Source organism: Crinia signifera, chromosome 6 (assembly GCF_055691185.1).
Source record: "Crinia signifera chromosome 6, ASM5569118v1, whole genome shotgun sequence".
Classification (NCBI taxonomy): domain Eukaryota; kingdom Metazoa; phylum Chordata; class Amphibia; order Anura; family Myobatrachidae; genus Crinia; species Crinia signifera.
The window spans coordinates 197,718,742-197,744,111 of record NC_139222.1 but is presented as its reverse complement, the minus strand read 5'-3'; the positions used below and the strand labels follow the sequence as shown (position 1 = coordinate 197,744,111).

The 25,370-nt window shown below is 42.3% G+C and overlaps 1 protein-coding gene across 1 annotated transcript in view; it reads left to right on the top strand.

The window, feature by feature from the left end:
• Window positions 1-25,370, top strand: part of LOC146008825 (neurotrypsin-like) — a 42,791-nt gene that overhangs the window by 7,797 nt on the left and 9,624 nt on the right. Inside the window, exons 2-11 of the mRNA XM_083148573.1 lie at window positions 9,552-9,597; window positions 12,231-12,473; window positions 13,341-13,479; window positions 15,544-15,716; window positions 15,868-16,015; window positions 16,636-16,814; window positions 16,925-17,066; window positions 18,098-18,300; window positions 18,602-18,743; window positions 21,897-22,096. Of these exons, the coding sequence (XP_083004699.1) occupies window positions 9,552-9,597; window positions 12,231-12,473; window positions 13,341-13,479; window positions 15,544-15,716; window positions 15,868-16,015; window positions 16,636-16,814; window positions 16,925-17,066; window positions 18,098-18,300; window positions 18,602-18,743; window positions 21,897-22,096 (1,615 nt within the window). The remainder of the gene's footprint in view (window positions 1-9,551; window positions 9,598-12,230; window positions 12,474-13,340; window positions 13,480-15,543; window positions 15,717-15,867; window positions 16,016-16,635; window positions 16,815-16,924; window positions 17,067-18,097; window positions 18,301-18,601; window positions 18,744-21,896; window positions 22,097-25,370) is intronic.

Sequence of the window (25,370 nt, the reverse complement as noted above, 5' to 3'; positions counted from 1 at the left end):
GAGGATATTCTCAATAAGCTGAAAGAGCTGAGAGAGCAAGTGGACCGGTTAAATATGGCTCAAATAAATAGACAATTAGATAGACTCAAACAAAAATATTATGGGGAGACCAATAAAGCCTCTAAATATATGGCAAAAAGAATTAAGGGAGTAAGGCTGAGATCAGCAATAAAAGCGTTATTCAATAAACAGGGTGAAAAAAGAACAAACCCAGCAGAAATTCCAGATATATTTGCAGAGTATTTACGGGATTTATATAATTTAAAAAATGACCCAGAAACTCCCCAACCGTCCGAGAAGGATATAAAATCTTTCTTAGACAAAATAAATGTTCCATGTCTAAATCAAGAACAAAAAGACGTACTCAATGAGCCTTGGAATTTAGAGGAAATTTACCGCGCAATCCCTTAAAAAAAATAAAACACCAGGTCCTGATGGATTTATTAATAACTTTTTTTTAACATACTATAAAGAGCTGGCCCCACTCTTACTTCAAAGTTTTGTTGAAACTAACGAGAAAGGTGGGTTCCCAAAAGAGATGCTCCAAGCCAAAATTATTATGCTAGCCAAGGAAGGGAAAGACCCTACATCTCCAGCAAATTACCGCCCAATCGCCCTGTTAAATGGCGATATTAAAATCTTTGCAAAAATGTTGGTAGACAGATTGTCCCCATTCTTACCAGAATTAATAAAATCGGACCAGTCCGGGTTTGTCAGAGATAGACAGGGCACGCATAACATACTCAGAGCCCTCCAGATAATAGAGGACGTGTCAAAAGACGGGCTGCAATTAGTGGTCCTTTCGTTAGATGGCGAAAAAGCCTTTGACCGCCTACATTGGCTGTATATGGGAGAAACTCTAAAGAGATATGGTATTGAAGGGGGCTTCCTGAGGGCCATCCTTGCACTATACTCCAGCCCGTCTGCTGGGGTGTATTGCAATGGGTTCCTCTCAGGAAGCTTCCAAATTACAAATGGTACAAAGCAAGGTTGCCCGTTGTCTCCAATAATTTATGTTTTAACAATTGAACCACTGGCACAACTTATCAGGCAAACAACGGATTTAACTGGCCCGGTAATAAAAGAAAACCAAAAAAATTTTTTATTATATGCAGATGATGTCTTGCTATTTTTGACAAACCCGAAACACACCCTACCTAGGGTTCTGGATATTCTCCATCAATTTTCGCGCGTTTCTTACTATAAACTGAATCAAAATAAATCAGAGGCCCTTCCAATAAATTTTGATGTAAATGAACAACGACAATTAAAAGAGGATTTTAATTTTAAATGGAAAATCAACTCACTCCAATATTTGGGCATTCAATTGGTAGCGCAGGATAAAAATCTAGTGGAATTTAATTACAGTATATTATTACATCAACTGAATACAAAAAGTAACGCATGGATGAATACCGAGGCATCCCTATTAGGCAGAATTGCCATTGTAAAAATGTTCTTTTTACCTAAGATACTTTACCTCTTTCGAGCTATACCGAAGACACTGCCTAAATATTGGATTGACAGATTTAACAAGATATTTAATAAATTTATATGGAGAAATAAAAAAGCTAAAATAGCGAAAAAATATATTTCATTACCCAGAAGGAAGGGAGGTTTGGGTGCTCCAAACTTAGAGTTATATCAAAGAGCTACTCTAATTGACCAAATAAAGTTTTTATGTGGACCACTGGGAGATATGATAAGCCGTAAAGAAGACTTAGGCTATAATGTAAAAATTCCGTTCTTTGGCTACCCCCTTATTATGAGAAATTAAATAAAGACCTAACGAAGCCACTTAGAGACATCCTACATACATGGTATAAATTCTTGGAAGATAGGAAATGCTTAGGGGCACCAATGGGGCATCTTCCGATTGAAACGCTGCAAAAAATAATCCCGAATTTAAATCTAAACATATGGAAAACCCAATCTATAAAAACGTTAGGTGACCTATACGAAAATAGACAATTAATGTCATTCAAACAAATCAAGATTAAATTTAAATTGAGCAATTCCGAATTTTATAAGTACCTACAGATAAGGCACTGGTTAGGCTCAGAGGTCTTTCAAACAATAGAATTAGTTTCTCTACCAACGGGCTGCCTTGCCCATCTAACAGGGGTGAAAAGGAAAAAGGGGATTTCATTCTGGTATAACCTTTTGTTAGACCGAGAGGTGGAACTGAATTACAAAACTAAATGGCAGCTTAGATGGGAAAGAGTACTAAATTTTGATTGGGATATTATACAATGGGACCAACTTTTTTCCATGATTAATAGAATGTCGAAATCAACAATGTATATTGAAAGATTTTATTTTATTTTTTACGACACATATTATACCCCAGCCAAGCTGCATTCCTTTTTCCCTGAACAACTAGATAATTGTTGGAGATGTGGCGAAAGGGCAGACTCAATACATATCTTTTGGGCCTGTCAGAAAATAATAGGCTTATGGGCTGAGATTAAACGGGAACTATTAGATAAATTGGACTTGGATATACAGTTAAATGCACAGGTAATACTCTTACATATACTTCCAACAAGCCTATCTTGTTCTAAGAAATATATTTTGAATCAAATAATTTCGGCAGGCATTACGGCCATTGCGCAGCACTGGAAACCAGAAAAGGCTCCAACCTTACAAAAAGTAATAGAGAAGATCGAGTGTTGCTTCAAGTGGGAGACATTGGGGAAAGCAGAACAAAATAAAACATTCAAGCTTTGGCTAGACTGGGAAGTATATAGAAGAAGTTTACCTAGATGCCTCTCGCCCTAGAGATGTTAGCGTGACCTTGTACTAATATAGACCAACTAATAAAAAGGAAGAGGAAAGGAAAAATGTATAAATCTCAACTGAGGTAGATATGGGGGCTTTCATGAACCCCTACTGTTCTTAATTCCAAGGCGATATGAAATTCTTAGATGAATCCTTCCTAAAGTGTATGTTATGTTTAAAGTGTATGTTTTTGTTTATTTGTGTTCTAAATGATTGTAACTGTAATGGTACTTGAGGACCAGAATTGATATTCGAGCTATGTGACGTTCTCAGATAGTACCGATGTTTGTCTGTGAGAATGATTTTATGGTAGTCCAATGTGGACAATATGTATGTATATTTTACAATTTTGCAAAATAAAAAAATAAAAAATAAAAAATATTTTAACATTGAAACTGAGTACATTTAACATAGGAAAAAAAAGGTAAATGGCCCAATATGGGCCATTTCTCATTGGCTATGGCCCCGGCATGTGTATAAAAAATAATGGCCCCCCATTGTGGCCGCCACCCTCACGATTGACGCGAACCCGCGAGGGGCGGCGGTGCGCGTCCTCCGACCTTTTCATTCCCCTACTATCCACGTCGGCGTGGAGTTGAGAATATATAGTGTGGCGAGCGCAGCGAGCCACCGAGCCCGAAGCGTGGCGAGCGGACGCGGATACCTGTCAAGCCCGCAAGGGACGCCCCTCGTGGGCTTGACATGTATCCGCGTCCCCTCGCGGGGCTCGCCACGCTTCGGGCTCAGTGGCTCGCTACGCTCGCCACACTTTATATTCTCAACTCCACGCCGACGTGGATAGGAGGGGAATGAAAAGGTCGGAGGATGCGCACCGCCGCCCCTCGCGGGCTCGCTGCGCTCGCCACGCTTCGGGTTCGCGTCAATCGTGGGGGGTGGCGGTCACAATGGGGGGCCATTATTTTTTACACACATATGCCGGGGCCATACCCAATGAGAAATGGCCCATATTGGCCCATTTCCCATTTTTACCTATGTTAAATGCACTCATTTTCAATGTTAAAATATTTTAACATTGAAGCCTATGGAGAAATCAGGTCCATCGCATAGGCTTCAATGTTAAAATATTTTAACATTGAAGCCTATGGAGAAATCGGGGGCATCGCGTCGGACGCGCTTAGGCTTCAATGTTAAAATATTTTAACATTGAAGCCTATGGGGAAATCGCGGGCATCGTGTGCCTTAAAGTTAAGGCACACGATGCCCGCGATTGTGTCCGTGCTAGGAAACAAGTACCCTATTTTCTTTATGAGACCGTATTTGAGACCAACTATAGATTTCTGATGTTAATGTTTAATCTAAAACTTTATCATTCTTATCCTGTCCAGATGGACACTGCCACATCTAACGGTAAATCAGGGCCAAGTAGAAGCTTTTCTGGGGAATCGAGGGCATATAGGAGCTTTTCTTTTGGAACAGGGATGATAGAACTGAATGCAGAACATCAGATCATCCTTTTCTTTAAAAGTAGGACAGTAGCCCATGGATGTTACGGAAAATGTTGGTAACGGTGCCGGCCAAATTCAATGTGGGAGTTTATTTACTAATAAGCATTTTTTATTTAAAGGCAATACACAGAGTTGTATGTAACCATCACTTACAGTTGTACCTGTGGGAGCGTATTGGTAGGGGACACTCCATTGTGTGTTTGCATTGTAGTAGATGCCATAAATGGAACATATTGCATCTAAAAGATACCAATGCATTTCCATTGTTTCAATTGGAAACAAAACTTTCCAAACATGCTCATTATTGGGTACAGAAATATTGAAAAATGTGTAAACTTTTTGAATTTCCCTAAAAATCCATAAATTTGATGACTCTAAATATGTTTGTGGTACAGTTGCTTGGATGCAAACAACACCTAGCAAATTTGGGTACTTATGTAATATCTGGGCTCCCGGTTTTCTTATGAGACAGTGTCCCCTCGCGGGGCTCGCTGCACTCGCCACGCTTTGGGCACGGTGGCTCGCTGCACTCGCCACACTATATAAAATCAATTGCATGCGTAGTTGGATAGTAGGGGTATGAAAAAATGGGGTGCATTTAACATGGGAGCCCAGATAATACATAAGTACCCAAATTTGAATCAAAGGTTCATGAATAGTGTTTAATACTCACATTTGAGTGTTGCCATTTAATGTTGGGTAGCAATTTTTTTTTATGCATAACCAAAATGAATATTTTCTATTAATAGCAAAGTATTTTTTTTTGTCAAATGACTAAATCATTCAGTTGCCTTTCAAGGATCACATGCCTGAGAAATACAAATTGTACAACTGGTTGTATTAGTTGGTTTTAGTATCTCTAGTTTTTAGCTTTGAATTTTCAGATCATTCAATGGGATTTCTGTATATTTTATAGTCCTATTGTATTATACACTGCTGTGAAACTTGACCAACTCAATGTTAACTACTACATTTATAGTAAAGTAATCAATAGAATATTGAGTCACTTGTTCCTGTTCAACCCTCACCAGTTGGTGAATAAGTTTGTCAATCAAATATACATTTTAGTTTTTCCATTAACAATTTATAAAAATGTGTGAAATCAAGCTCAACCTCATGTGAACCAACTCAAACAAATTCAACTTTATGTAATTTGGTTCTCAAACTTTTCAGTTAGATGAATGAGTTCCAGACTGAGAATGCGGATATTGTACTATTCATAAAAATAATAGATGCAGGAGACTGTGGCTTATTTTAGGATACAAAATCAGTGAGCACTTTCTTAGAAACAAATTATGCAAAGGAAATGATTAACTAATGTATTTCACTACCAAACTAATGTATTTCACTACCAAACTAATGTATTTCACTACCAGATAATCATCAATAGGGAAACTCAGTTTCAAATTTGCTGTATGTTGCCACGGTCACCAGACTTGACCTCCAAACAGCAGAAGAGGCCAAGCTAAATGGAGTGGAATAAAGTGAAAAGGGTTATAAACTATTTAAAGGGAACCAAACCCTTTCTGCTAAGACTTCCAGCAATTGATAAACCCAGTCTGACACGATGGATGCAGTTTGGGATGGAGACACTACTACAGGTTGAGTATCCCTTATCCAAATATCTGTTATCGAAATTTCCGAAAACCATACATTCCAGAAAGTTTTAAAAATATATATATATTTTTTGCTAAAAGCACTACTGGGGACACACATTATGGGGGAAATTTACTAAGATGTGTATTCTACTTCACATGTGATGTGCTATGGGCAACCAATCAGAATCTACAGTACTTCTTATTTATTTAGCACCCTCTAGAAGATAGTAGACAGGATCTGATTGGTTGCCCATAACAACATCACATGTGAAGTAGAATACACATCTTAGTAAATTTCCTCCTATATGTAACTGGCACTAAATATGTGCAAGAAAATAAATGATTGCTTGGCATTTAAATTCAGTGCCTGAGATAGTACACAAACTTTGTTTCATGTTTTGAAACCTTGTTTTATGCACAAAAAATAAAATATATTTGTGTGTATTTCATGTATTTGATCCGTTTGTACAACATAAATGCAAGATACCTCAAGATATATCATTGAAATATAAAAATATTTTGATATACGGAATAATCTGGTATTCAAAATTCTTCCGGTCCCAAGCATTTTGAATAAGGGATACTCAACCTGTAATAGAATGTCCAACAGCTACTTAGTTTTAACAATTGTAAGTCCAGGCAGTTGAACTAGCAGAAATCAGTAATCTAAACTTGAGAGACCAAATGTATTACAGCAGTCAGTCAGTAGATGATATGGTAAAGGGCATTGACCTGAAACGAAACATTTAATTTGGGAATCAAGCACACTGATGTGAAGTATAATTTCATGAGAGTTCTACTGTAAAAGAGGAAGATCTTCTTGAATGACAATACAGTGCAACAGAGGACATGATTGCAGACTGTGCTTCTACCTGGAGAAAGACATAACAAGTTATTAAAGTAAATGGTTTAGTGAACTATGAATGGAAAGGGAATTTAATTTCTATATGATACTATACTTGGAGGCAGGAGCGTACAGAGTCATGTCAGGCCCTGGTAATGAACAGGGGATTCAGTCTAAAAAAGGGGGGTAGTACAGTATCTATGTCCCCAAAAAAGAATAGAATGAAAAAATGTAATATTTGCGGGGCCACACACTTCACAGGGGGCGCCAATGTAATCCAGGAAGGGGAGAGTTAAGTGTGGCTTGGAGGAAGCGGCTCCCTCCAAGTCGTGTATAGGAAAATGATTTGTGCACTGTGCTTTCAGTGTGCTGTTGCTGCCCCTCTCAGGGGTGAATTTATGAAGCTTGGAGAAGTGTTATCTATCCCCATAAAGAACGTTATGAGCAAAGTGATAATGGTTCAGCCAATCAGCTACAATATGTAAATTGACAGGTAAGAGCTGATTGGCTGAACCATTATCACCTTGCTCATAACGTTCTTTATGGGGATAGATAACACTTCTCCAAGCTTCATAAATTCACCCCTCAGTGCCTACAGTAGGAGGTAATGTATCCTGTGATAGTTGTTCTATGGCTTCTTGCAATTCCACCATGTTAGATTGAATCATAGGGTTGACAGTCATAATGTCGACATGAGTTTTTCAAGGTTTTTCTGTTGTCCATGTCAGCAACTGTCAACATGGAACCACAATTAGTGTAACACGCACTCCATGCTTCGGCCATGGCACCTCACTCTGCTGCCAATGTGCTCGGCACTCTTTACAGTTCCCAATTGATGTACACAAATTGTGACTATGTCGACCTATTGCTTAAAAATTGTGTTTTTATTGAAGATGGGATGTTGCCCATAGTAACCATTCAGAATCTACTTATTTATTTTGGACCAGAAGATAATAGAATCTGATTGGTTGCCCATCGCATCCCATCTTCAATAGAACTCCCATCTTAGTAAATAAACCCCTTTTGTGTCTGTCGACTATTCATGGTCGACCTTTACACTGTTGACCTACCATCCAGATACCAAATCACTCTGCTCATTATCCTCATGTGACTGTGGTTGTCATGGTAGTTTTGCGGCATCATCTTAAATTGTTTTCTTCATCCCAAAAAGACAAACAAAAGAGAAGTAGTAAGTGCAGTCATTCTTCTTCTAGTCTGTCACAGTGCTTTATGGGATTGATACTCTAAACCAGCGGTTCTCAAACTGTGGGTCCTGACCCCAAAGTGGGTCTCGACCTTCTCATTATGGGGTCGCGACTCCATGTTGCTGACCATCAAGCTGATAACTTTTCAGACTTTTCAGTAATTCAAGGAGTCTGAAAAATCTGTTATTTTAGACTCCTCACATTGGGCCTTATTCTGATCGGTGCGGATATTCCCGCATGCGGACGGACCGCCGATGTTGATCGTCTGCGCATGTGCAGAGGTCACTCTGCGCATATGCAGGCGATTTCGCCGCACAGATTCTTTATACGCCGCACAGGGGGCGTAGAGGGGCGTGAGGGGCTACTTAGCCTCATTACCCTATGCATACGCCCCGCGTTTCATGGGCGTTCCCATGCAAACGCGGGGCGTATGCATGGTAATGAGGCCGTGACGCGTGGGTACGGGGCGGGCATCTGACATCGCCGGATGTCAGCTGCCCGCCCCCATACATGATTTCACACGGACAAGTGTCCGTGTGGTCTTGTGTGGCGGGACCTGGTGGAGCGTGCGGCCCTGCATTCGATGTTCGGCGACCATCGAATGCAGGGGCTGCTCCCAAGACGGAGGAGGCGTATCCCCGTCCAATTTCATGCGGATCGCCACATATCCGCGTACGGACGGCAGGTGGCGATCCGTATGGAAGGCGGGGATTCGCCTGCACGGTCGCGGCCGCATATTCTGATCGGGCCGCACCGATCAGAATAAGGCCCATTATTATGTGCCTACACAACATAGTTGCCTACCCTCCTGCATTCTACAGGAGATTCCCTGAAATAGCAGCAATCTCCCTCTCTCCCTCATTAGTCTAGTAATCTCCCTCATTTCACCTAGCCCACATTTCACCTAGCCTACATTACACTGTTACATTTTTTGGGAAAAAAGGAATGAGATAGATACATTTACATTGAATCATCAGCACCATTTCCCAGCACTTTTTATCAAGTATAGTAGCTCTTACTAACTGCTTTGGGGCTCATCTACATTTGGATATAAGTCATTTAAAAAGATTCCTCTCAGATGTAGCAGTACTCACCCACGATTCTAGGTGCCACGTTCACAATCTCTTTTCACAATCTCTCTATATATGGGACTAGACACGCCCTTTGGGTGGAGCATGACATGCCTCCTCAATGGGGTGCTGTGCAATATTCTACTACCAACTATAATCTCCCTGAAACTAGTTTTCAAAAGTTGGCAAGTATGCTCCACAATGCTTCCATGCACGTGCTGTCTGCTGACTACACATGTGATGTGATGACCTTGTTCAGTAACTCGCTGGGGTCCTGTAATTATTTTTATGGTCTGATAGGGTCCCAGACCAAAAAAGTTTGAGGATCCCTGCTTTAAACTAAAACATTCACAGAAGTGAGTACTGTTGTGTTTTTAAATAAAAATGTGAGATGCTCCAGAAAAAGATTTACCTCCAATAATATAAAATACTAAAATGCTAAAAACTTAAATGTGTATGTAGACCTTATATTATGGATCCATGAATGATACATTGCTGACAGCTGTCTAAGTTCCACTTATTTGCAGGTTAAATGTACTGAAATACTGCTTTACTCTTACTGCCATATGTGTTCTGCTAATTCCTAGGATGTCGTAAATTCTCTGCAAGCACAGAAACACCTGCTCACTACAGGTAAGGACATGAATTAACCCTCAGTCACTTATATCACAAGTTTGTATCTGCTTTATTTATGGTATATTTTACTTTGGTATTCATGTTATCATTTATACTTTTATTTTGTAGAAGGTTAAAATATATTTATGGCCAGGAAGGTCAGTGAATGCCAATGTAGCAAGGTTGGCATATATATAAATATTAAACACTCATGTTTATGCAATTAACAATTGTGCATTCACTGACATAGGCGGGCGGCTCGGGGGGACTCGGGAGAGTTCAGGCACCCGAGTCCTCCCGAGCCGCCGCGAAACATCCCCGAGCCTGCCGCCTGTGTGATGACTGACAGGCGGCAGGGGTGAGGGGGGGGGAATCGGGGGTGGGGGGGAGCGGCGGCTTCCTAGATTCTGTGGTGGGTTTTGCTGGGGCAGGACAAACATACTAGGGCAGGTTTGTCCTGCCCCAGCAAAACTCACCACTCAAGGGGTTAATAACATGTGCCAAGAATGTACAATTTGTTTTGTAGATTTTAAAAATATTTAAAAAAGTCTTTCAATTTTCATGTTTTTTCTTTTATCAGTATCTAAAAGATATTTGCAATGTTTATTTAAGAATTTATTTGATGTGATGTTTCCCATAAGTTGCATAAATAGACTTCAAAGTTCCAGATGGTAAATAAATACAATTACAAAAAAATTTATATTTAGAAATAAGCAAATTGCTTATTTTCTACTTTCCTTTTGTTTACATTTCCTATAAGCACAGAATAAGCAAAGAATGGAATCTATTCGGAAACAGTGTCAAGGTTACTTCTTTTGTCTAAAATAAAACAAAGTGCCCAGTTGGCTTCCCTGTGGACCTGCACTTACACAGCGCCACTATACCAAGGCTGGGCAACACCGGCCCTCCAGATGTTGATGAACTACACATCCCAGGATGCTTTGCATTAGTTTTGCTATGTGGCCATGCTGAAACTGATGCAAGACATGCTGGGATGTGTAGTTCATCAACATCTGGAGGGCCGGTGTTGCCCAGCCCTGCACTATACCCTCTCCTCTAAACACCTGGACAAACGGTCCAGTGCATACAAATTGAGCAACTTCACAAATGATATTGTCAGTGGCCAGTTCTACAATAGCTGTCGATGTCTTTATATTGAGCTGCATGAGTACAATGATATATTGCGCACACGCTAGACCATGGATTTTCAACCTTCTTCAACTCGTGTCACACCAAACAAGATTTTAAAATGTATCAAGGTACACCGTCAGCCCACCACAGGAAAAAAACACATTGGCCCCATAGGAAATTGGCCCCACAGGCCCCACAGTGATAAACGTCCAGCGAATCAGCTTCTAACTGCCATGTTACAGGCTGTGGGGCAAATGTATTAAGCCTGGTGAAGAGATAAAGTAGAAGGTGATAATGCACCAGCCAGTCAGCTAAGTCTTCACCAGGCTTAATACATCTGCCCCTATTTTTAAAAATGGCAGTAGGGAGCTGACTGGCTGGATATTTATCAGTCTTTATCACCTTCGCATTTAGCTCTTTTTAAGGCTTAATACATCTGACCCTTGGTCCTATAGGCAGCCTAACCGTTCAGGTTTAGGGATAGCTATGCTTAAGCACAGGTGACTTAATTAGTAGATTCAGCTACAGTATATACACCTAAATATTGATATCTTTAAAACCTGAACTGTAAGGGTGCCCTCAAACAGAGTTTGGGAACCACTGCCTTAAGTCCACTACATTATTGTTCTATGGGCAGTATTCAATGAGAAAAATTTGCCATGTTTTATGGCGAGTTTGTGCTTTTCTCGCGTTGGACGGAGACTTTTGCTCTCAAAAAGCGAGCAACCCTATTCAATGTGCACTTCTCACCGTCTTTCTGAGTGATTTTCGCCGTGTCTCTCTGTGTAGCAATTCTCCATTTTTTCATGGAGAAGTGGAATGTGAACTTTTTAAATAAAAGTTTTTTGTTTTATTTTTGGTGTAAAAAAATCAGGAATTTTATTCTGAGAAGGGACATGCTATTTTTATTAATGTGCTTATAGCACATGAATATATATTTTAATAAAATATATATATATATTTTTTTTTTACACAGAGCAGCCAGCAGGGGGCCGGGAGCCGAGCCGCTCATTAGATATTCATATATTCACTGCACCCGATCATTACATATGCATGATCGGGAGCAGTGAATATACCCGTTCCCCTGCTGGCTCTGGGGGGGCAGCTTGTGCTGCCCTGGGTCCCGGGGAGCCCACCTCCCCCCCACATACGTTCTGGGGCAGGCAGGGAGACTTCAATCTCCCTGCCTGCCACCGTCCCACGGCTCCCTGCCGTGGACGCTCGTCCGCTGCAGGGGTTAAGATTCGCCGCGAGGGGCTACTCGCCCCTCCGACATTGAATACGGAGAGAGCGAGTGGCTGCCAGCCGCCCGGAACACACCGATTGTGCAGCGAATCCTAAACAGGATTTGCTGCACACGGCGAAATTTAACATTGAATACTGCCCTATATATTAACCCTTTGCAGTCCAAATAAAAAAAAATTGGGTCTGCTACTAGCATTCGGGCTGTTGAGCCTGACTAGACGTTGGACCTGAAAGGATTAATGTTTATTTAGTGCAACTTTTCATTACATTTGCAGGTTACAACCTTTGCTCTGATGGTGTCGATTCTCTGGGTTATTACAATGGGTCCATTTCCGTGACTGAGTCTGGATCCAATTGTCTAAGCTGGGCAGAGTTTCCTGATTATATTCAGCAGTACCAAGGCCGAGGACTTGGGTACCACAACTACTGCAGGAATCCGGATGGAGGAACAACACCTTGGTGCTTTTTTCGGCAACAGTCTGGAGTAATTAGTTGGGCTCACTGTGACTGCAGCCAGGGTACTGTCTATCTGAAATGAATGTGTGTGTGTGGGGGAAGTCCCATAAGTATTATGGGCCTGAATCCCAACGCTCCACTCGCGTGTTCACATGGGGGAGCGATGCTTAGCATGTGCAGATGCCAGGTGCGAGCGGGCACAGTGAACTGCTAGTTCGAATCCCCGCTGGGGCGGCAGTGAGTGGACACACCCATGGGCAGGGGGGGGGGGGGGGGAGGCATGCGAAGTTAAACTCACACACAGCGCTGCGATATTTGTAGAGCTGCGTGTGAACCAGAATAAGGTCCTATATGTGTAGTTTAGTTTTGACAGTAGGCAACTTGTTGGTGTGCATAGATGCTATATTGCACTTGCCATACATATGGGTGGGATATCACGCACAGCAGAGGCAATTCAGGGGTGTTATTTGGGGGAAGCCTAGTGCTTCTAAAGCAGTAGCTAAACCACAAAGGATATAACACAGTCTGACCCAGTGTGCATGTTCCTACACCCACAAATCCATTGTCTTCCGATTCCAGAGAAGGGCAGTTTTGGGAGGCAGGAATGGAAATTGTCATTATCCGTCTGCATAGCAAAACTTGGTTAAGGACCTTGCAATACTGCTGTAGCCTCTCAGGCCCCTGCGCTACTCTCAAAAGATCAAAGTGAGGGTCTTTTCTGAGATTATCCAATATAGTCCCGACTGCTATTACTTGATTGGAGGCGGCCAATTTGTGCATGACTGTTTTCTTTTAAGAACTAACGGCCTCACAGAGGCAGGCCAGTGTATAAATGACCTGCCTCCCACAGTGTTGCATATCTGTGTGAAGCAGAATGTGTTGTTTTATTTATTATCATGTTAGTTAGAAATCTATGTCATTAATCACAGGTGCTGTTCGTGTGCTTGGCGACCGATCTTCTCACAGTGGCGGAGTAGAGCTCTATTTAAATGGTATTTGGGGTACCATATGTGGTGATCTCTGGACTGACTGGGATGCGAGCGTTGTCTGCAGACAGCTCGGAATAAGGTTAGTGTGACGCGCTGCTGACTTGGGCCTGATTTGTACTGTAGCAATGAGACGGCTCGGTCATGCGTGAAAGCCTTATTGATGGATCTGATTTAGGAAGCGCACTGGATGTTCACTGTAGATGCCCTGGTTTTGCATCCTATATTTATGTAGTTTCATCCATCATATTCGAGGTGTCCCACTTTACAGGTAGGGGGGGTGGTGGTGTTGGACTTCTGACTGCGCTTGAGGATGCAGAAAAACCTGAACTGGCATACACACTGTCACATCAAGGTCTTTTACAAGAAACTTGTGTTTGTTTTAAACTGTTTTATTTACCTTGGCACTGTGCCCCCAGAAATGCGCTTCTTCCTCTAAGTGACAAGTGCACAATACTTCTTAATATAAAAATTGGAGGAAACCCAAAATTCACCAGCTCGGAGGTAGTGCAAAACAAAAGCCCTGTGCAGATTACAGAAATAAATGCCCATGACCATGCACCCTTTCCCACACCAGTAACATTGCTCTGCGATTTCACTACTGCTCTGCTAAACTAGTGGCAACAAGGAACATGCTTACTTTGTCCAGCTCCTACCACTGACCGCTGTAATCTCTTCTGACTACATAAACATGTATTTTCATGGATATGTAGACATACTTGCACATATTATAGTACACTCTCAGATGGGAATATAAGGGGTTATTCTGGTTCACTCACAAAAGGCAAATGTAGATTAAATACTGGCTGCTTTATTTTTACACTGCAATATAAATATCAATTTGAAGTACAAACCCCTCCCAAATCTAACTCTCGCTGCATATGTTACATCTGCCCCACCTGCAGTGCACATGGTTTTGTCTATTAGAGAGTGAATATGAATTTGCCTTTGCGAGTGAACCAAAATAACCCCCATTATGTTTTGGGATTACACTTCCAAATACTCTTCAGCAAATGAGTGTGAGCCTCCTTACTTGTTTGAAGTATGCACTTTCCCTATGCTTGTGGTACATTCAGTTGGAGCTGTGATCACCTTTACTGCAGGTAAATTACCTATTTAAGGGTCATTTATATAGGGCCATGACCTATTTAAGAATCAAGCCTTCAGTACACACAGGTGTTCCGTGTGAACACTGGAGGGGACTTGGTGTCTACAAAACATCACATGCTACTGCCTTTTCTATCCAGTGTTCACTCTGGATGCTTATTGGTATTCCTGGTGAATTGTCTGCAGAATTAAATGTAGCTTCTCTTCAGTGATAGCTGAATTGTGTCCACCAAGTACTGAAAGCATTTGTTTACAAGCCCTAAAGAAGAATACTTCCTCCCATCTTATACAGGCACACAGCAGTAAGAAAGGTTGCTGATTCATTCATGCTGTTGAATACTGAGGTTCAGTGGCGTAAATTCATCCCAGTTGCCCTGAGGCAAGATTTATGTTGGTGACCCCCTGCCCATGCCTGATTTAAACCGATTTTCTGTTGCAAATACAAATAAAAAAGTCCTAATTGGCATGGGATGGGAGGGGCCATGTGTGCCTCAGTTCCCCACTCTAAATCCGCCATTGTGCATATCTAATGAGTGGCGACCCGCTCATTAAATATGCACTACACCAGGTCCCTGCTCTTTAGATATGCACGAGCGGCAACTCGGCTCCCGGCAGCAATGAGCAGGGAGCCTGTGCATACTGTATCTAATTAGTGGGAATCCGGCTCTATGTATATTAAATGAGTGGGTCCTGGAGCAGACTACAACACAGGCTCCAGAGTCTCCTCCTCTGGAAATGGAAGATCGGGAGGCAATGGAGCCAGTGCCCCCTTTAAGGCTGGCACCCAGCAGCAGATGACTCCATTGCCTCCGGGAGTTCCACCACTGCTGAGGTTGCTTTCAAGGCACAGAGAATGATTAATGAACCTTAATATTTGGGCAGTTTGCAGCATATTGAATACGCCATTGTGATGCACCTTATTGTTTGAACAAGGCCTTTGTCACTCTGTTACTGTATGTTATCTGATTCATAAAGTCAAATCAGCAATTTCCTTTATGTTTAAATATACATAAAGCATTTCCTCTCCTTAACACTGCAGCGAAATTGGCACAGCCAGACGAGTATCTGATTATGGTTCATGGATGACCCCCGTACACCTGCATTCTGCCAATTGCCGAGGGGACGAGAAGGCCTTACTACACTGCGGGTACAGCCAGGGAACAGCATGCAGAAATAGACTGGTAGCCGCTGTCACCTGCTCTCCCCCTGAAGGTAAATCTTTATGGCTGGTGTATGCTTACTGAAACGTATCCAGCACATTCCAGTATAAGCAGCTCTTGTGTCACCCTCTTGTAATGCAATTTCCAAGAGTCACAGAATGCCACTACCCATAAGCTCTTATTTTTCCTTCTCTGAAGAGCAGGTTTAAAGCCGCCCATCCGGCTGGTGGGAGGACAGGAGCGGTTTGAGGGGCGCATAGAGGTGTTTTTCAATGGCCGGTGGGGGACCATTTGCGATGATCACTGGGACGACAGAGATGCTGAAGTTATCTGCAGACAACTAGGCTTTAGGTGAGCTCCACAATCTGTCTTGTCACAATACACGTTTTCACGCACATATATTATATGATAATTATACTGCACACTATCTTCTGTAGCGTGTCTGGTAGCTGGTCTGGTAATCGATCTAGAAATGGGAGGAAAAAACAAAACCGATCACCAATTTTTTTGTTTTGTTTTTGTTCAAGGCACTTTAGACTTTTGCAAGTTCCCAGATATACAGCCGAAGATGTGAGAGAAGTTCACACGGGTACAAAACTATTAAATAGAACTGATCGTAGTGAGGAAATACGAGACGGATGTTTTTGTGCCGTAATCTAGTAAAAAGATATTGGGGCAGATGTATTAAGCATGGTGAAGTGATAAAGTGGAAGGTGATTATGCAGCAGCCAATCAGTTCCTAACTGTCAAGTTACAAGCCATATTTCAAAAATGACAGTTAGGAGCTGATTGGCTGCTGTGTTATCACCTTCCACTTTAGCACTTCGCCAGGCTTAGTACATCTGTCCCTATACCTGAGACATCTGTGTATATACATATATAGCACAGAATCAGTGAGGACTGTGCAACGTGTGTCAATGATGGTTCTGACCCAGCACTTCCACAACGTGTAACTTTGATGTATATTTCAGTGGCACACCCAGGGCCTGGGTATGGGCACACTATGGACACGGCACCGGTCCTATTTTGCTGGATGAAGTAGAGTGCTTGGGAAATGAGACTTCCTTAGATCTCTGCCAGAAGAATGAATGGGAACATCACAACTGTGACCACATTGAAGATGCTGGAGTTTCCTGCAATCCCTTCATGGGTAAATTTGTTATATTTTAAAGGCAAATTATACTTGTGAATGAAGACATTAATTGATGGGTACTGCTCTTGAGCTAATTTGACTGATTGCAAATTATATGTCCCCTGTAGATGGAGCAGTGAGATTATCTGGAGGTCACACAGCAGGTGAAGGACGGGTAGAAGTCTATTACAGTGGAGATTGGGGAACAGTGTGTGATGATAGTTGGACAGAGCTAAATGCCCAGGTGGTCTGCAAGCAGCTGGGCTTCAGGTACTTAAAGGACTTCATTTCCCAATTTGACATGATTTGTCATAACTGTCATTATGTCACAGACTACATGTCCCAGTCACATAATAATTGCTGACTGACACTTCTGTAAGAATCCTGGGGATAGGTGTTTGGGGGGAGCAAATTGCCTCATTAAGGTCCTGGATTGGCCAATTCACTCAGGGTGACATGTGGGAGATTGGCCTACTCCAGTGGTAGCCAACCCCTAGCCCTCGAGAGCTACCAACAGTTCACATTTTCCAGACAACCTAGCTGCTGCACAGCTGCACTCATTAATCACTGACCCATTTTAAAAGATCCACAGATGGAGCTAATTAGCTCACTTGTGATTATGTGAGGAGACCTGCAAAACATGCACTGTTGGTAGCTCTCGAGGACTAGGGTTGGCTACCCCAGGCTTACTCTATCAGGAGTCTGGGACTGTCCTGGACATTTAAGTTGAGTAGATCAGTATGGTGTGGCTATGTCTGTCTTCTGCCATCAATCGGCTGAGCTGACTTCTACAATGACTGTTTCATCTTCGTACATCAACATATGTGTATTAGCATACCAATATATATGGGGTGTATTAGCATACCAATTATATCTGTGTTACAACACCTCCTGATCGCAGCTATGAAGGATGTCTTGGCGCAACAATTTATTGAAAGAGCGTCCCATAGAGCTGTCTTGGTAACTCATCCTTCTGGCAATCAATTTCCTGTCTATATTGCATTGGCATAGTGTATACATAATGGCTCCTGGGTGGAAAAAAACCTACAAGATCTTAATATGAGTGAACTGTACATGTATAAGGCTGTTGGACGCAGCTGCGGTGACTTGTGCTGTGTGTTGTATTGATGCTTGGTTCATGAGGACACATATGAATGTTACCTTACTATATGGATGTAGTCCTTTTTTCTTGTGATTAATTCTTGTCATCTGTCTAATCTATAGGAAAGAGACAATCTTGGCAATTATTTTGTTTCTCTAGAGGACTAATGTTCTAAAAAACGATCTCCTACTGTTTGCAGTGGCCCGTCTACTTTGGCATCAAAGATTGAATTTGGACCCGGAAATGGATTAATTTTTCTGGACGATGTGGCTTGCAAAGGCACAGAGCGCTCTCTGATGGACTGCTCACACAGCGACTGGGGTCAACATGACTGCTCTCACTCTGAGGATGTTGGAATTCGTTGCTCAAATGACAGCAATGACATCGTTGAAATACCCGCTGGTAATAACCTAGACTTACCTTGGTTAATTTGTAATATTCTGTGCAATAAAATGTGTACAGCAGGCCACAGAGTACAGTATTAGTATTGCAGAATGCAGATACACTCCCCTGGTATTTTATTTATTTTATTGAGGAAAGAAAGTTGACAGGATGCTCTTTTACTCATTTACCTCATTTCTGTATGCTATATATCACAGCATTGCTATTAACCACTGGTGGTTTATACCTATGGGCTGCAGGGCTGCAGCTCACCCAGGTAAAATCTGCCACTTAACATTTCCTTGCTTCTTGCTGATTTCAGGGCCTCCGGTCCGGCTAATGGATGGGGAAAGCACCAAGGAAGGCAGAGTGGAGATATTCCTGAATGGAAACTGGGGCAGTGTGTGTGATGACGGCTGGACAGACAGTGATGCTGCTGTGGTTTGCAGGCAACTTGGACACAGGTTAGTGTTCTCTTGATAAACTAGTTTAAGTGACGCATTAGATTGTGGTAATTCAGTCAGTTCACCAGGAACGCTGAGTTCTTACAAAGAAGTTGGATCAAAACCCACTAATGGGCCAAATTATTTCCATGAGGTGACTTACTCCGTTATTTGCCCATTGTGTATCCGTGACCTGTTCTTTAGCACATCGCTGTACTTTCAATTGGCTGGTTCTCAGCAGTCTATACTGACAGTAAGGGGTATATTGACTAAAGCTTTTATAAATGATGTTGCCCTTAGAAACTTTAGATTCCATCTGTCATTTCTCTATTGCATACTTATAAATGATAGCCAGAATCTGACTAGTTGCTATTGGCAAAATCATCTCTTTTCATTTTTATAAACTTTAGTAAATTTACCCCTTCCATGTTTCTTAGCCATGTCAAACTTGCCTACAGTTTAAGTGATTGCATGCTTGCTAAATAATTATACATAGTATAGAATATTGGCTTTTAAAAGAGAGTACATTTATTGACTATGCAAAATATCTGAATCTAACTTAATTTGTAATCTATAAAGAGCGTGGTACCTGGAAGCTGGGTGCTCCCCTGATGGACATATAGGAATAGGTAAACAGGAAAATACTTCCCTTCTTGTGGGCACTTGTATGGTTGTTCTCTATGATTTCTGTGTGATTTGCTTCTTACTAAGTCATTTTAGTCCCTCGATATTTCAAGCATATGGATGAGAATTAAATAAAATGGCAATGTGTAATAAGGTGTTAAAGGGCCCCTTAAGGCCCCCATACACTATGCGATTTTGGGACATTTCATCCGATTTTGGCACTTTGTGCCGATAATCGGGTGAAATCGGCCCAAAATCGTAGGTGTGTGATATCTGATCCGATCCGATGCGCGGTCCCGTGCGCATCGGACCGGATCAGGGAGGTCGGACAGTCTGTACATACGATCACGTCCGACCTCCCTGTATGCTTATGCCTGCCACCTGACAGGCATATGCATGCAGACACCGGGGGAGCAGTGGGCGGGCAGCAGGTCCCTGAGCACCGGCGAGTGCTGCTGACTGACCTGACCTGGCCGGGCAGTGTACTTACACATAGCAGCAGCGGGGACGGGCAGCGCAGTGGCGGCTATTATATTTTTAAAATACTTGTCAAATGACCGGCCGCTCTCTGATTGGCTGAGAGCTCTCCGGCCAATCAGAGAGCGGCCGGTCATTTGACAAATATTTTAAAAATCTAATAGCCGCCACTACGCGTCCCGTCCCCTCTGCTGCTATGTGTAAGTACACTGCCCGGCCAGGTCAGCAGCGCTCACCGCACCCGCCGCCCGCCCCCACCACCGCTGGCCGCCGCTGCCCGCCCCCACCACCGCCGCCGCTGCCCGCCCCCACTACTCCTCACCGCCCTGCAGCTCCCCGGGGTTTTTTTTACATGGGATAAATCGCATGCGATTTATCCCATGTAAAAAATGGCACATCAAGTGCCAAATTGTATGTGAGCCTCCCGGGGAGCTGCCGGGCGGCTCGCAGGTAAATTGGGTCCGACTTGTCCCTAGGACAAGTCGGCCTAATGTATGGGGGCCTTTACACTTCTAAAATTTTGTCAGATGACCCAATTCAGGTGGATTGGGTCAATTTATCTGACAAAGGGGCAGATGTATTAAGCTTTAACAAGAGATAAGTGCAAGGGTGATAAGGAGAGATAAACATCCAGCCAATCACCTGCTAACTGCCATGTTACAGCCTGTGTTTGAAAAAAGTCAGTAAGGAGCTGATCGGATGGACGTTTATCTCTCTTTATCTCCCTTGCATTTATCTTTTGTTAAGGCTTAATACATCTGCCTCAAAATCTGATGTGCTTGTCTTACAAAATCTTATGTGCCTGATGTGTAGGATCCACAATGCACAATCCCGTGCCATTGGTTATAACCAAGAGATTGCAAGAGATTGATCCTCCTGCACATAGGATAAATCTCGAGTCAATCAGGTCCAACTTGTTGGACAATAAGTTGGACAAGTGTAAGGGGCCTTAAGTAGACAAAATTGAATACAGTGAGTGGATAAGAGCATACCGACTCACACAAGTGAATGATGTTACAAATATGTAAAGGTATCTTTAAACATCTGCGTGGTGTGCCCATACTCACAGTGCTAGGAGGCATATAACCTGCATCAAGGTATCTTTATTGGAATAAAATAAATTTTAAATACAATATATAAAATAAATAAATAAAAAATAACACCATTGTAGATCTCTGGGTGGGTTTGTGCTGGTCGCAATGCCAAAAAAAAAATGTTCAGGAATCCGGATCTGGTCCTGTCCTGACTATCACAAATCACACTCACCCACTTTCAGATTCCTCAACTGTAGGTGTCTGGACATTCCCCTGGGAGCGTGGGCGGGCCAATGCCTGCTGGGGACGGGCAGCTGGCATCACATGACTTCTGTGCTCGCCCCCTCTTCGGCGGACACTGAACAAAATAAAAGTACATCCCCTCACATGTTACTGAGGGGGACGTTGTGTTTCCAAGTGGCATTAAGCCATTCGCTAAGCAGCAAACGTCCACTGCTTAGCGATCGGTTTTGAATCACCCCCTATGTGTAATGGGACTACTTTGCCAAGTAAGACAGTTCAGCCAGGGTTTTCTTTCTAACAGGGTAGGATGGGACGTACTGGTGGAAGCACAAGCATTCCGTGTGCATATTCAGAATTGTTACTGCACAAGTGGATGGCTTTTTTTTTTTAAAGGATGAAGCTTTTTTGTTTATTTTCAATGATAACTACACGTGTATAAAAGTCTGTATAGCGGAACCTGAATGTCTTGATCTGGCTTGGCATGAGGAAGTTGAGTTGATCAGGACACGGGTCTGATCACTCCATGTATACAAAAATAAAGTAAGGCGTATATTTACTAAAGTGTTGGTTTTTTAGAAGTGATGGTTTTGACCGTAGCATCCAATCCACTGCTAAAGACCCACACTTAAGTACAAACACCCCTATGTATGCATAGTTGTCATTTCATATGACAGCGCTGGATTTTCGTAAATATCCATGAAATGAATACTTGCTTTGCCAGCTAATTGATTGAAGTGTGTACTGTATTCGGAGTAATTAAAAAGGTGTGAAGTGTGTTCCTTTGTTTTTAATGTAGGGGTCCTGCAAAAGCAAGAACTATGGCTTATTTTGGAGAAGGGCAAGGACCAATACACCTGGATAATGTAGATTGCAATGGTACAGAAAACACCTTAGCGGAATGCAAGAAACAGGACAGCGGAATACACAACTGCTGGCACAGTGAAGACGCAGGTGTTATATGCGACTATGTAGAGAAGAAAGTCCGCGCACTAAAGGGTATACAGCTGTTTGTAGCATGTTAAGTATTTCATTGCAGATGTTGTTGGTTAGTATTTGCCACTTGGCTATATTCATATTGCAAATGTATAGACACAAAAGCACAAACTGATACCTTTTACATTCATCTATATTTTCTGAAGTTTCTGTTTTCATGCCCACTAATCGATCTATCTATCTATCTATCTATCTATCTATCTATCTATCTATCTATCTATCTATCTATCTATCTATCATGTGTGTGTGTATAGAAGAAAGTGTCTGTATTTGCTGCATTGCATAAGCATGTGGACGCAAATAGACTTCAAATCTTCTTCTATATGTTTCATTAGTTATGTTGATGTTTAATAGCCACATGGGTCCCTTGATGTAAGAGGTCAATGACGGCTAACTTGTCTGGTACGAACCAACAGAAGGGCTACTTTGGCACACATCACAGAAAATCATAATAATGGTGACCGGAGTAATGTGTCACAACACGAAGTGCATTGAATCCTACTGCTTATGGTATATATGGGAATGCGTAGTCACAGACCTGAGAAGAGGGTCCATGCTAACTCCTGTCTTTCTTCCCATATACATCCCATCCCCTAACTACTGGAACAGTAGGGGGATGCTATCCTGGAGTCCCTATAATTCCTATGACATAGCCTGTCCAAATTAATTGTTCCTGCTCTAATTACTCCTTTCTGTATTCACCAACCAAACGTGAAGAGGGCTCAGGGCCAAAAAATAAAACCGTACTGAATTTTTTTTTTTTACAACTGTGAAACCATGACAACCTCTGCAGCCACACTAATCACAAGAAATATCTGCATGACTGAAGTCTAAGGTCGGCCATTGTTTCTTCTTAGATCCAATTCCTTCAGCATAGGGAGGAAACCCACGCAAGCACAGGAAGAATATACAAACTCTGCACAGTTAGGGCCATGGTGGGAATCGGACCCATGACCTCAGCGCTGTGCTAACCATTACAGTCTGTGCTGCCCTATGTATTTAATGATTGATGTTACGCTCTGTGTCACATCAGGGCTGTAATGTGTAATGTCCCCAGGCACCCTATACTTGCCTTTTAACCCAAGGGATGTCTGGCAAAAGTGAGGGGAAGACTCTCACCACTGGCCCATGAGTCCTGCCTGTTTCACACTCTACCAAATCAGGACTACAAACGGTTCCGCTCTCCCCATCTGTTTTGTGCAGTTTTCACTAACCAACACTGCTTGTCTCTTAAGCTCAGCTGCTGCTGCAGAGCTGGAATGTTGGGCCATTTGGGAAAAAAAGACAGGAGATTGAAATATGGAAGGCCTTGCAATAAATCTTGTAGGTGCCTGTCTTACTAACCAGCCCAACATTCCATATTTAATATGGTCTCTCACCCCGGAAACGCATTAATCGTATTTACATTTAATAAATAAAAAAATTTTTCCCCCCAAACAGTAAACTTTAAATGAATATAGTCTGTCCCACAAAAATATATACACATTTTGACTTATTATTTACTCACTTGAACTTTTTTTTTGACAGTTGGTGTACCTCTGTCCTTTTTTATGGGGACACATTAAAGTTAAGGTTTATAGCACAAAACCTGCAACAATCAATGAGTTGAGAGCAGCAATTGGAAAAAGAATGCACCCAAATTTAAATGATTTGCGATGTTTGCAATTCTTATATCTTAATAAACTTTGTATTTATTATAAATCAAAGTTTGTATACATTATTTTTTGGGGACCCGGGAATACAACTTAGATATATAATATATATATTTTTCCTGTCCCAAACAGCCCTTCCTTTAAAAATAATAATAACAAAGGTACTTGTTTCCTAGAACGGCGCCCACGATTTCCATCGTATGGGCTCCTAAAAATCTCATTGCATCCCCCTGGAATATTGCGGCATGCGATGCGATGAGATTCGATTTTTAATTGTACAAGCACCCATGCCATGAGATGTGATGGGTGCTTACAATGAGATGTAACCCCCAGTATCCACGCCATCCCGAAGCGTGGCGAGCGGCGGCGGTACGCGTCCTCCGACTTTTTCATACCCCCACTATCCACGTCGGCATGGAGCTGAGTTTAGATAGTGTGGCGAGCGCAGCGAGCCACCGAGCACAAAGCATGGCGAGCGCAGTAAGCCCCGTGAGGGGACGCATAATACAAGCCAGAAGTATGGCGAGCAGACACGGATTACTTTACATGTATTCCGCGTCCCCTCGCAGGGCTCGCAGCACGGACCACGCTTCGGGCTCGGTGGCTCACCACACTATCTAAAATCAACTCCAAGCCATCGTGGATAGTGGGGGTATGAAAAGGTCGGAGGACACGTACCGCCGCCCCTCGCGGGGCTCGCCGCGCTCGCCACGCTTCAGGATGGCGTGGATACTGGGGGGTTACATCTCATTGTAAGCACCCATCACCTCTCATGACATGGGTGCTATGTACAATTTAAAATCACATCGCATTCCATTTGCTGGCATGCGATGCTATGCGATATTTAAATGTACAAGCATCGCACACCACTAGATAAGGTACACAATGCCATGCAATGGGCGCCGTGCTAGGAAACAAGTACCATAACAATAATATATTTTCAATAAATATCCCTCCTTAATATAAGAAGCACTGTGAAGATGCCACTATTGTTCTACACTAATAAATTGTTTCCACCTACCATTAAATGATTAACTCCTAATAAATACATCATTAAATTAATAGCCCAGTCCCCACTTACATTTAATAATTTTCATACCATTAAAAGATTAACCCTGTTAGATTTAAGAATTACCCTCCACCATACCAATAAGCAAATATATGGGCCATCCGCCAACCCCCATTACAGCTACTTATCTGTCCCCACCACACTCAAGCCATGATGAAATCTTATTCATCTCTTGATTTTTCTGTGCTGCCCATGTTCCTATGTGTCTTATGCAGCTACATAGATCGTGCATAGGTGGCCATTGGTGGCTGTATGAAATTTTATATGACCAGCTTAATGACACCCCAAAACACTCAATGAGCGCCCTCCAACCCAGCCGCCCCTGCTCAGACCTCCCATCTTAAAGCACTTCAGATTGGAAGGTACTGTTTAAAAGAGCTTGTACATGGATGCACAGGATTTGTCTGGCCTTAAATAACATGTGCTGCTGTTAACATACCATTGATTTTTTTTTCTCACCTGACACCCACTAAATATCTATTGAAGGATTAATGTAAAATGCAATCTTTGCCTTGTCAAAGTCATCTACAAAGGCCATACAATGAGATAATTGTCC